General features: G+C 52.5%; 1 protein-coding gene and 1 long non-coding RNA gene across 2 annotated transcripts in view; both read left to right on the top strand.

Moving 5' to 3' along the window:
• The window catches only part of LOC146830560 (uncharacterized), a 109,987-nt gene extending 109,801 nt beyond the window's left edge, over window positions 1-186 (top strand). The window contains exon 4 of the long non-coding RNA XR_014961444.1: window positions 68-186. This is a non-coding gene — a long non-coding RNA (uncharacterized LOC146830560). The remainder of the gene's footprint in view (window positions 1-67) is intronic.
• Window positions 187-8,966: 8,780 nt separating this feature from the next.
• RHPN1 (rhophilin Rho GTPase binding protein 1) overlaps window positions 8,967-12,759 on the top strand; it is a 444,327-nt gene continuing 440,534 nt past the window's right edge. The window contains exon 1 of the mRNA XM_085604772.1: window positions 8,967-9,123. Within this exon, the coding sequence (XP_085460898.1) occupies window positions 9,055-9,123 (69 nt within the window). The 5' untranslated portion in view covers window positions 8,967-9,054. The remainder of the gene's footprint in view (window positions 9,124-12,759) is intronic.

Genomic DNA, 12,759 nt, shown 5'->3' with positions numbered 1-12,759 from the left:
AAATCATTCTGGTCGTTTTGGCTGTTTGCGAGCACACGTGTATTCATTATATATTTTTGATTCACAGAGAATGCCTTGCTATGGAGGATTGAGACCGAATACAGTAGTGATTGTCCACATTGAGATACCACAAAACACACCAAGGTATGCAAACCTATTTCTGAAAGGTGTACGTTTGGGAGGAGGTTATATTTTATCTCAGGATTATAGGAGCATATTCTTGAATTTCCTTGCCTCGGCTGTTCTCTGCTCTGGCAACCAGTCAGCCATTCACATCGAATTCAGATCTCTGGAAATACTTTTATGACTAATATATATAATGGCTCATTACATGCCTTCAAGAGCACTGCCCTCATCATCTTAAGAATTGCCTTCTCTCTTGGATTTAGAAGAAACAGTTCGATTACTACTAGGAGCAACAGAGGACATTAAATTCTGGATATAAACGTGGGATTTACCTTTTAACACTAATATAATGGACAAATAACAACCGGTTCTGCAGTTTGTAAGTCTAGCAGTGACAACAGGCCACTTTCTTGGCAATAAGAAATTATGAATGCCACACTAACATAACGCAAATACGACTGTCGCTCTCTCTCTCTCTCTCGCCCTCTCTCTCTCTCCAATGTTTTTATATGCGCTCTCCCTGAGTAGGATATTCGTGTACTCCTCCTCCCCCAAATACTTCTATTTCATTCGCATGGAGAGATTACTTGCTGTACTAGACTGATACACACCTGTTCAACAGGAACCAATGTCTTCAGAGAGGAACGTACACACAAGAAGGGCGACTAACAATGGATAGCTGGCTTCCAAATGCATGTGTGACATGAACACATAATTAAAGTGCACTTGAGTTACAAAAAATAAGATGCAGTCTAAGCAACCATTTGCTTAGCGAGATCAATTGGTATTACCAGTGCTTGTTTAAGACCGCCTTTGACGTCTGCCAAGATCAAAGTTGTTGAAGTCTCTATTGTCTTTCAAGATCAATGTTATTTTATCGTCCACAATTCTGCTGCACATTTTCTATTGACCACTAGGTGACAGGGAAAGGCAGGAAACATATTTAACAAGCATTGGCATAGTCAATAGGTCTCGCCTTTGGGATCTTATAAGTATTTAGTTATGCAGTACAATATCCTTGGTGCAACAACATCAAGTGTTGCATGGCTAAACACTTATAAGGTCCCAAAGGCGAGACCTATTGGCTATGCCAATGCTTGTTTAATTATGGCATGGACAGCTCTGTTAAGGTACCACAGTAACAGTTTTGTGTTTACAGTTAGCGCCGACGCGCACGTTCATGCGGAAATGTCGTCATTCATGGGGTGGTCGCGAGACACAGAACATGCAAGGGACTGCTCCAGTAAGCTAACACACGTTTATATTACTTATAAACATACTCTATTTCGAAAGTTTAGTGTAGCATGTAAGTAGAGTCCAGGGGATTACATAGTAAATGAAAGCTAAGACTAATGATCGTTATGTAAGCCTTACTGATTAATGACATTTTAATAACATGTAGCGAATGTGGAAAACAATTAAGGTACTCAATGCTGTTTACAAAACGCGTAGTAATGGTACGCGATGCTTTTGTATGCTTTGTCATGCCTTGTTGCATAAGGGAATGCCGGGCCCCGGGGGAAGCAGAGTCGCAGACTAGTCTTCCCCCGGGGTCATTCGCGCGAGGGTAGGACCAGGTAGGGTCAAGGGGTGGAGTTAGGGGGTGGGTATATGAGCGCAGGGGAGGAAGGCGACTTCCTCTTCCTGCGCTCGGCACCATCGGGAGGGTTTAGAAAAGGCGAGGAGGCGGCGGTTGTGGTGGGGGTGGGGGCTGGGGGGCTGGGGCCCGCGGGCGAGGCGGTGGACGTTCTGGCTGGGGCAGAGGGAGTGGGGGGGGCTTTGGAAGCTGAGGGGCCCCTTGATTTGTCTCGGGGGGGATCCCGGGCCTCGACCCCTGGCGTGTCGGCTGGCGGCGCGGGGCGGCAGGGAGGGGGGGTTCCCGCGGTTCCGCCCGGAGGGGTCGTGCCTTCGGTGGGGCTTGGTCAGCCTGCTTCGGGGATTTTGGAGGGGGGGTCTTTGGGTACCCGCCCCCCCCCCACGGCTTCCGGGTTGGTGCGCGTGGACTTGGGAGGACAGGCTGCGGGAACAGCGCCTTTGGGCGCAAGCTGAGGAGGCACGGCGGGCAGAGCAGGAGGGGCGGGTGGGGGCGGTGTGGGAGGCCGAGGCGGAGGGGCCCCCGTCGCCCACGTCGGAGGAGGAGCGGTGGGCGGAGCAAGAGGAGCGGGGGAGGGCGGCGAGGGGGCGGGTGGGGGGGGGCTGTCAGGGGTCCGCGGACGCAGGCAGGGACGGCCAGGACGGCTTTGAGGCCCGATGGTGCCGGGGCCCACCCAGGTTCGAGCGACCTGGGGGGCGGGGGGGGACCCAAGCCGGCGGCTGTCGGCAGAGTTAAGGGGAGTACGGTGGGGCGCAAGACGGCCCCTTACCGCCGTCAAGAAGCAGTAGGGCGGTCCGCGGCGGCCATCCCTCCAGCGCGGGCACGGGCAGTGGCAGCGGGGGGGAAGGGGTCACGCATGTCTGGTGAACTGAATGGCAAGGGTGTGAAGAGAGCGGCGCGAGAGGTGTTGTGGGTGCCTGGAGGTGTGGAGGCAGATGTAGAGTTGGATTATGAGGCAGAAAGTGATGAGCTGGAGGACGGGGAGGTGCGGGATGACTGTGACGAGACGGGCGCTGGCAAGGACAACAGAGAGGTTGGTGTGTTACAGGTCCCCCGGAGATCGGCGGACAAGGAGACGGTAGAGTCGCGGCGGGCGACCCCCTCCGGAGGACGGCTCAGCGAGCGACAGCCGACTTTGACAGGTGAGCGGGTTTGGTGGTCGGTGTGGGACGGGGGTCCCAATGGGGGAAGAAAGAAGGCTTGTAGGTCGGTGGGGGTGGGAGACGGCTCTGTGAGGGAGGTGGTGGAGGCTCCCAAGGGTGGGCTCCCGAGTGAGGACAAAGCGGTTGGGGGCAAGGCGGTGGCGTCGGCGGGGGTGCAGACAGAGAAGGAGGGGGGTAAGGAGGAGGCGTCGGGGAGTAAGCTCCCGAAAAAACTGCCCTACATGGGCCTGGCTATGCCGTTGGGGTCGCATTTGTCCGACAAAATAAAGGGGAAGATCTGGAAGCATGAGTACGTGGACGTTTTTAAATTACTGCATAGGGAGGTGCAGGCCAAAGAGGGCTCTAAGGAGGAGGAGTGGGAGCTGACTAGGCGGCCGAGGGTGCCGGTGAATATGGAGAATTGGACCTCTGCCTTTCTCATTTACGCGAGTATCTATTGCGAGAAGCATCCCGATAGGGCAATCGCATTGCTGAAATACATGGATATCATCAGGAAGGCTCAGATGCAGTTTGGGGGTTTCGCTTGGTTGAGTTATGATGAGGAGTTCAGGGCGCGGGTCAGTGCGAACCCCGAGAAGCATTGGGGTGAGGTGGACCAGGAATTATGGATGCAATGGATGGCGTCTACGCATTCATCCGCATCAACTCACACGGCGAGTGGTTTGCCGGTCACGTATCGGTCTTTTCAGTCGCGTCCCGCCCATGCTGGGGCGGGGGGGGACCACAGCACCCGCAGGTGGGGCCGGACAGTCTAGCAAGCCCGGCACTTACAATACCGGGGCCTGTTGGAGTTACAATAGGGGGTATTGTTCCAGGTACCCGTGCAAGTTCAAGCACGAGTGCTCTAAGTGCGGGGGGAAGCATCCCCTTACGCAATGCCTTACACTCACCACCCCTTCCGAACAATGGCGGAATGCCAAGGGGAGGGGGCAGACTGGACAGAAGGGCCCCTACACCGGTTAGGGTGGAGGCGATGGCCCCGTGGCTCTCCCTTTACCCGGACAGGGAGGCCGCCTTGAAGATTCAGTGGGGCTTTACGGATGGTTTTCGGGTCGGGTATCAAGGTCCCAGATCACGGAGATGGGCTGACAACCTCAAGTCAGCGAAGGAATTGCCGGGGGTGGTGGAGGCCAAACTCTTGAAGGAGGTGGAGGAGGGGAGGATTGCGGGCCCCTTTTATGACTGGCCGATGGAGGACTTGATCGTTTCTCCACTGGGGGTGGTGCCCAAAAAGGAGGAGGGTGAGTTTCGGATGATTCATCACCTATCGTGGCCAGAGGGGCAGTCAGTGAACGACTTCATCGCGGAGGAGGATTCCCGGGTGTTGTATGCGTCGGTGGACGATGCGATCCGCCTTGTGCGGGGGTGTGGGCCGGGGGCGGAATTGGCAAAATGTGACGTGAAGTCGGCTTTCCGCTTGTTGCCTATACACCCGGCGGATTTTGCGCTCCTAGGGATGCAGTTCGGGGGGGCCATCTTCGTAGATAAAGTCTTGCACATGGGGTGTGCGATTTCTTGCGCCTTGTTCGAGATGTTTAGCACCTTCCTGCAGTGGGCTTTCACGCAGCGGACTGGGCACCGGGATGTCACGCACTATCTGGATGATTTCCTCTTCCTGGGGAAGGCAGGTTCGGGGGCCTGTGGCAGGGCTCTGTCAGGGTTCCAGGAGTTGGCGGAGGGATTTGGGGTGCCGTTGGCGCCCGAAAAGACGAGTGGGCCGGCTTGCGTTCTGACATTCTTGGGCATTGAGCTGGATTCCATCCAATGGACGGCGAGGCTCCCGGTCGCGAAGGTAGAGGAAATTCAGGAGTGCCTCCAGTGGGCGATTGGTGAGAAACGGATTGCGCTGCGGGCGGTGCAGAGGCTGCTGGGGTTCTTGAACTTTGCGTGCCGGGTAGTCAGGGCGGGGCGGACTTTCTGCCGACGGCTCGGCATGGCCATGTCGGGGGCAGTGCTTCCACACCACCGGGTCAGGATCTCCATGGGTGTGAGGGCGGATCTGCGGACGTGGTTGCTGTTCTTGATGGAGTTCAATGGGGTCTCATTGGACTTTGTGGAGGAAAACACGGTTTGGCAAATCCAAATTTACTCGGATGCAGCTGGGGCGGATGGCTTTGGCATTTTCTGGGACGGGAGGTGGTGTGCAGAGACCTGGCCGGAGCACTGGAGGAAGCAGGGGAGGAGCATTGCCTTTTTGGAATTCTTTCCTTTGTTGGTGGCGTTGGAAGTGTGGGGTTCTGAGTTTCAAAACAGGGCGGTGTTGTTCCATGTGGACAACATGACGGTGGTCGAGTTGGTCAACCGGCAGAGGGCAAGGGACCTGAGGGTGTTGCGCTTGTTGAGGAGTTTCATGCTGAAGTGTTTGCGGCTGAATGTGACTTTTCGAGCCAAGCATGTGCCGGGGGCGAATAATGACATTGCGGATGCTTTGTCTCGTTCGCAGTGGCAGCGATTCCGGCGACTGGCACCTGGAGCGGATCTGTGCAAGACGGGGCTGCCGGATGGCATTTGGCCCCTAGGGGAGTGAGGGTGGTTGACCTAGTGGAAAATTCTGTTGCTGTTACCACCCGGCGGACCTACAGACGGGCGTGGGCAGAGTTTGTCGCCTTTATGGGTTGGAGCGGGGTTTCTGAGGCTGGGGGGCAGGTGGGGATGGAGCGTGGAGTATTACAGTTTGTGCTGCACTGTATGGATAAGGGGTTGTCGGCGGCAACCATTTCAGGAAAACTGGCAGGGGTGTCCTTTTATTGCTGTCTGTTTTTTGGTTTTGACCCTACGAAAGGTGTGATTGTTAGTAGGGTGTTGCGGGGTTGGGGTAGGGAGCGAGTTGGGGGCTCTGTGCCGCGGGAGGCCATAACGTTTGAGGTGTTGGTTCGGTTGGTTGCGGCGTTGCCGCTCTGTTGCTATGATGAGTTTGAGGTTCGGATTTTTCGCTTGTGCATGGTCTGGATGTTTTTTGGGGCATTCCGGGTGTCTGAGTTGCTGGGCACGCGGGCTGGGAAGGGGCGGAGGTATGAGGACGTCAGATTCGATGCGGGGCGCCTGGGGATTTGGCTCGGTAGGTCGAAGACAGACCAGTTGGGCCGGGGTAAGTGGGTTTGGCTGAATGAGAATCGGGGAGGGGGTGTGTGCCCGGTGGCTGAGTGGCAGGCTTTTGTGCGGGTGAGGCAGCTTGGGGTAGGGGAAATATTCTGTCACATGTCTGGGGCACGAGTGACGGCTGGCCAGTTGTTGGCGGTGTTGCGCATGGCGTTGGTGCGTGTGGGTTTGGAGCCGGCGGGTTTTGGAACTCACTCCTTCCGGATTGGGGCGGCGACAGCGGCTGCACGGCTGGGGTGGTCCTGGGATAGGATCCGACAGATTGGGAGGTGGAGGTCAAGGTGTTGTGAGCGTTACGTGCGAAAGTGACAGGGCGGGGTGCAGGGTGTGGGGGGTTGGTTGGAGCGGGGTTTGGCATTCTTTGTGCGTCTCTAACCTCTGTTTCTTTCTTAGGTTGCGTGGGAGGCCCTGGGGCCAAGACGGTCACATGGATCGTGGGGCATTCTTTTGTGCACTGGGCGTCGAAATATGCGGAGCAACAGGTGTACGGCCGTAACCTGGGACTCAGAGGACAACTTCACGAAGTGCACTGGTGGGGTAAAGGGGGAATGCGATGGGGGGCACTACTGCCCTGGCTCGCGAAGATGGTCCCACAGAAGGGTTGCCCGGATCTGTTGATTATACACTTGGGGGAAAATGACTTGGTTCGGCTGTCGGGTTTGGCGCTCTTACAGCTGATGCAGAGAGACTTGGAGGTACTAAAGCACAGACTGGCAGGGGCTTGCATTGCATGGACGGAGTTTGTTCCAAGGAGGATCTGGAGGGGAGCTGTTAAGCATGGGGCAATTGAGAAAGCGCGTCGGAAATTGAACAGGGCAATGCGCGTTTTTTGTGGGGAGAAGGACGTCAAGGTGATCAGTCACCCGGGACTAAGACTGGAGGAACCACTGCTATTTAGGGACGACGGGGTGCATCTGTCTCGATTGGGGAACGCCTACTACATGATGGAAATGAGGGATGTGGTCAGCAAGCTCTGGAATGAGGCAATCTGGTGCCGCAGGGATGTGTGAGGGGTCCTGGCCTAGGGGGTGGGGCAGGTACCCGCCCTACAGGGGGCTACCTGGTTGGCGGTACTTTGGAGGGGTGGGGGGAGTCATTAGCGGGCACACCCATCCCTCGGGGGGGGGGGAAGAGTGAACGAGGTGGGGGTATTGGAGGCGTGAGTGAAATGGCCGAGGAGAGCCGGGAGGATGCAAGGAGGTTTGTGGAATGGTGAGGAACGGAAGGGGCATGGAGTGGTACAAAAGGGGAGTGTGGAGTGGGTGAGAGGAGTGAAGGATGGTAGAGTGTTGGGGGAAAGTTTATTCATATAATGTTGTGGTTATTGTTAATGTTGTGCAGCCTGGTCCTAATAAATGGCCTTTTACGCTAAAGACACGGTGTGGTCTGTTTATTGCGCGATGCCGGGCCCCGGGGGAAGCAGAGTCGCAGACTAGTCTTCCCCCGGGGTCATTCGCGCGAGGGTAGGACCAGGTAGGGTCAAGGGGTGGAGTTAGGGGGTGGGTATATGAGCGCAGGGGAGGAAGGCGACTTCCTCTTCCTGCGCTCGGCACCATCGGGAGGGTTTAGAAAAGGCCACCCACCCGCCCTGCAGTTGAGGGTTGGGTTTCCAGGGTTGGCTACAGCGTGCCAGTTTAGGTCAGGCTGCGGGGTGGCGGTACTTTGGAGGGGTGGGGGGGAGTCATTAGCGGGCACACCCATCCCTCGGGGGGGGAAGAGTGAACGAGGTGGGGGTATTGGAGGCGTGAGTGAAATGGCCGAGGAGAGCCGGGAGGATGCAAGGAGGTTTGTGGAATGGTGAGGAACGGAAGGGGCATGGAGTGGTACAAAAGGGGAGTGTGGAGTGGGTGAGAGGAGTGAAGGATGGTAGAGTGTTGGGGGAAAGTTTATTCATATAATGTTGTGGTTATTGTTAATGTTGTGCAGCCTGGTCCTAATAAATGGCCTTTTACGCTAAAGACACGGTGTGGTCTGTTTATTGCGCGACGTACATTGACGTTGCAACGGCACGCGATGTGAGAACTTGCAAAGTAACAGTCTTTGCGATGTAAATTCAGCGTGGTTACAGCATGCGATGTAACGGTTGGCGATGTAGCATCATACATCCCTTTGGACCAACTGCTACAATTGCCTCATGTGGTACCTCCTTCACGCATCTCCCGATGTAAACATTCAAGTTTAATTTAAGTAGCTGAATCTCGCTGTAACACATGTATCCTGCTACTGTAAAGCGATCTCATGCCTTCTGGCCATGTATAAAATTGCAAAAATAAAAATTACTGGTCCTCATGTAAAGTGCTCCAATACATTTGGATCGAGTTAGGGTGCAATATAAACCTGCAAGAAAAACAAAGATCCGGGGCAAACATACCAAACTGGAGCAGCACACAACACCTGCTGCTCCAGTGCCAGATGCATGGATGTGGCCATTCATAGCGTCCAATGCTTGTTTTCCTTTAAAGAATAAACTTGGTAACACTATCGAGAATAACTCCTTTCCATTGCTAACAAAAGGCAGCCATGTCTGAATGGTGAGATCGAGAAACATACCTATGAGCCTGTAGAAAAATAACTTTTAAGTTTACTGCTCGAGAATTATATTTTGGCCGAAATCTATAAAAATGTTTATGATGTAAAAATACAGTCACAAAAACAAAATGTTGTAATTGTTTTTGGTATCCGGATCAAATTATGACTACTACATAAATTATTTGAACAAATCTTTGTAGAAATGTATATTAAGTTCTTTCTGAGGCAGTTGTTGAGGAAATAAATAGATTGTTCTGTTCCCGATATGGCCGCTCAGTATTCGTTGGTTCTCTGTTGTGTCAGACTATCAGCTTTCAACCCTGCCTTCTCATTTGTGCGCTGGAACGGAACCTGGTTGGCTGAGAGGACGGTGTGGGCGTGGCACTCAAGCTCAGGTTTCCCTCCTGTCTTCACTATGACTGCCCATTGGGTGCTCCCTGTGAAGACTGCTTGTGGGCGGGGCGAACGAGTGTCGGGAAAGGGGGGACCCCAGGTCACAGTGTGGTTTGTGCGAGAGGGGCAGATGGGATTAAAGCTTTGAGGATGGTAGAGGTGCTGGGAGAGGCCGAGCCCTTCCTGCAGCACCCGGACCATGGGGGAAGTCTCAGGAAGGTAGGTGGTCGCATTTTCGCACTTGCAAAAGTGTAGCAGATCCACCACTAACTTGCCGCCGTCACGTTTGTGAGAACTGCAACTTCATTTTGAATCGCCAGTCTTTATTTAGTGATCCCGCAGTGCTGCACAAGGGCTCCCATCCCGCTGCACCTGCAACCTCTCTCACCGCGCAGCACTCTACCACACCAGTTCGTCTAATTCTGCTGCACTTTTGGTTGGACATCTCGATCACAGCGCGCGCAGTCACACAACCTGTTGTACGAACTGTTCTCAATGTGCGTTAAATAAGCGTTTTCTGCCCGTATGCACAACGACTCAATTTATGCGTTTAGGAGAGTACTCCACTGCACCTCTACATCGGTTGCACTATTGGCTTTAGCCATTCTGCAAAGTATGCCGATCCCATGCTGCTTGCTGGCCGTCAGCCTCCTGCCATCGCTTGCTTCTGCATCCGCTGCTGTCCACTAACCTTGCGGTCCTTTCACTCGTCCTGCTGCTTCTGCGCCTCATTCCACATCACTTCGGCTCCCCGCTCTCATTTAGCTTTTTCCAGCTTTATTTCTGTTGCACCTGAATTCTTCTGAACATGCACCTTCACCCTGCTGCACCTCGCATTCCGTTTCCCATATCTTTATTCTGATCTCACTTGATCTCTTCTACAGCAGGCGTCCCCCTAGTTCTGCTGCATCTTTGAGCTGAACCTTTCATTTGTGGGTATCATCCGTTTGTGGGTACCTCCGAGTCTGCCGTTCCTTAACTGATTATTGTACTGTGTGTGTGACTTTCATCATGTTGTCTTATTTTCTATTCTCCTGTTACTGCATTTACAATGCTAATGAATACCTCATTCTCCGGTACCTACAACTTTTATTCTATTGCACCTCTCATTCTGCTGCACCTACTACATCTCTCATTATACTGCACCCCTGGCTGTTCCACAGCACCTCTTCTACTGCACCTCTCATTCTGCTGCACCTACTACATCTCTTATTGTACTGCACCCCTGGCTGTTCCACAGCACCTCTTCTACTGCACCTCTCATTCTGCTGCACCTACTACATCTCTTATTATACTGCACCCCTGGCTGTTTCACAGCACCTCTTCTACTGCACCTCTCATTCTGCGGCACCTGCTACATCTCTTATTATACTGCACCCCTGGCTGTTCCACAGCACCTCTTCTACTGCACCTCTCATTCTGCGGCACCTGCTACATCTCATATTATACTGCACCCCTGGCTGTTCCACAGCACCTCTTCTACTGCACCTCTCATTCTGCGGCACCTACTACATACATCTTATTGTACTGCACCCCTGGCTGTTCCACAGCACCTCTTCTAATGCACCTCTCATTCTGCTGCACCTACTACATCTCTTATTGTACGGCACCCCTGGCTGTTCCACAGCACCTCTTCTAATGCACCTCTCATTCTGCTGCACCTACTACATCTCTTATTGTACTGCACCCCTGGCTGTTCCACAGCACCTCTTCTACTGCACCTCTCATTCTGCGGCACCTGCTACATCTCTTATTATACTGCACCCCTGACTGTTCCATAACCCTTCCTCTTTCGTACCTCTCATTGTGCTGCACCTCCTACATCTTATTCTGTATCTCTCATTGTGCTGCACCTACTAATCTCATATTATACTGTACCTCTGACTATTCTACAGCTCTTCTTTCGTACTTCTCATTCTGCTGCACCTACTAATATCTCAATCAAAAGGAATGTTTTTATAGACCTTTGGTCCTTAAACATAAAAAGCATTTCAATCTTTTCATAATTCAGTATCATTAGATAGTTTATACATCATAAAATTACAATCCCATAATTAATAGCTATTTCATTTTCCTAATCCAATTCATTTTATCCTAAAATATAGTTCCTAAAATTCCCAATTTTATAAACTCTTAAAAAACTTTTTAGCTTTAAACCTAAATCTCCCCAGTGCACATGCTATGTCCAAGTAGGACATTTCCGTTAACAATGTGATGTGACCTCACCTCCTGTAAGGAAGCTAGGATTTCAGAAGCGAGACTGGGGAGGCGTGCGTGACCGGTGGCTGACTGGACCACGGCCGACTGCCTTACCACGCGGTCTGGTTCCCAGATTCCTTGAACACACCAGCCTGTATCATGCCCGGTGGCCGGCATTGCTGTGGACGAGGTCCGAGTCTCTTTGCGGCGGCTGGACACCACTAACTACCTGGCTCTTGCCGACCCTCTCGACACAGAGAAAAAAGAGCCATTGATCCAGTGCGGGATTTCCGACTTACCGCACGCAGCCAGTTGGCCTTTGCGAAGGACACACTAAGCAACAAGTTAAAAGCGATGGGTGAGCTGTGCGCACATAGAGTAGATACAGCATGCCTTGAAGAGACAGCACATGTGCTGCCTAGGCGAGACCTACAAAGGTATTACAGACTCAGCCCCGGTAGCGTTTTTGACCATTGCCTAATGTCTCCCATAGGCTTTCTGTTGATGATTCATGTTGGGTGGAATGCTCCAACAGGTAGGTGTCATGAAAGTTTACCTCTTACCAGTGCATCTCTGGATGTATGTTTGATAATGAACTGCCAGGTTCAGGGAATGAAACACCCAGGATAACACTATCAGGTTTATCTCAGAGGCAGTGTGTAAAACATTAGCACATAACATACAGTAATACAGTGAAAATACTAGAAAAGGACACCACACCAAAAAGCCGAAACGTATCTGTGTAAAATACGACCAAAATGATAAGAATCAAACTTACAGTTATTAGAAATACTCCAAAAGCAAAAATAGACTTTAAAAACTGTTCCTTGACGTCGATAACTCTGTCAGGGGCGATCACGGCGTAGTGAACACACAAATCCAACTGTTCTGGTTTACAACGGCATTGCGGGCCAGCTATGGTGTCGGGAAGACCCTCAAAACTGTACCTTTAGAATTGCAGTGCGTCTGGGACCTTGCGATAAGCTCAGAAGAGCAGGCGTCGGTTCGGGAGATCAGTGCAGGAGTCGTCGGACTCTTGAAGTCACATGCATTGCAGGTCGAACTCTGTGCGGTTGAAGTAGGGAGTGTCTGGGCTGCGGTGCAAACTGTGGCGTGCAGCGGCGTTGGTGAGACCTGAGAGGGGGCAAGCTCTACTTCAAGCCCTTGGGCACACTCGGGAAAATAAGACGCAGAAAGTCTAGTCCAGTCCTTTCGCTGCCCAAGACAGAAGCAGCCAAGCAAGCAGCAAAGTAGTAGTCTCTCCTCATAGCTCTTCTTCTTGGCAGATTTCTTAATCCAAAAGAATTCTAAAGCTCGGGGGTCAGGACCCCAATATTTATACCACATTGTGCTTTGAAGTTCCTCTGGCACACATAAACCAGTTAAGCCTGTCTCAGGCCAGATTCACTCCAGGAGGTGGAGACTGCTTTGTGAAAGGCAGCCACAGTCCATTCAGGTGTAAGCAAACATTCCTCCCATTAATCTAAATGCAGCCTTGTCTATTCAGCCTGGCTATGAGTCACCCAGGAAACGCAGGACACACCTCAACCAACCCTCCTCCACCCCCCCCTTTTCAGGATATGTCGCACACACCAGTACAAGTCCTACCTTTCACATATACTGCCCCCTGCCCATGGGGGTACCTTGGGCCTACTT

The sequence above is a fragment of the Triturus cristatus genome, chromosome 5_1 (assembly GCF_964204655.1).
Source record: "Triturus cristatus chromosome 5_1, aTriCri1.1, whole genome shotgun sequence".
In the NCBI taxonomy this organism is placed as follows: Eukaryota; Metazoa; Chordata; class Amphibia; order Caudata; family Salamandridae; genus Triturus; species Triturus cristatus.
The sequence above is the reverse complement of the archived record's forward strand: the minus strand, read 5'-3'. Positions and strand labels throughout refer to the sequence as shown.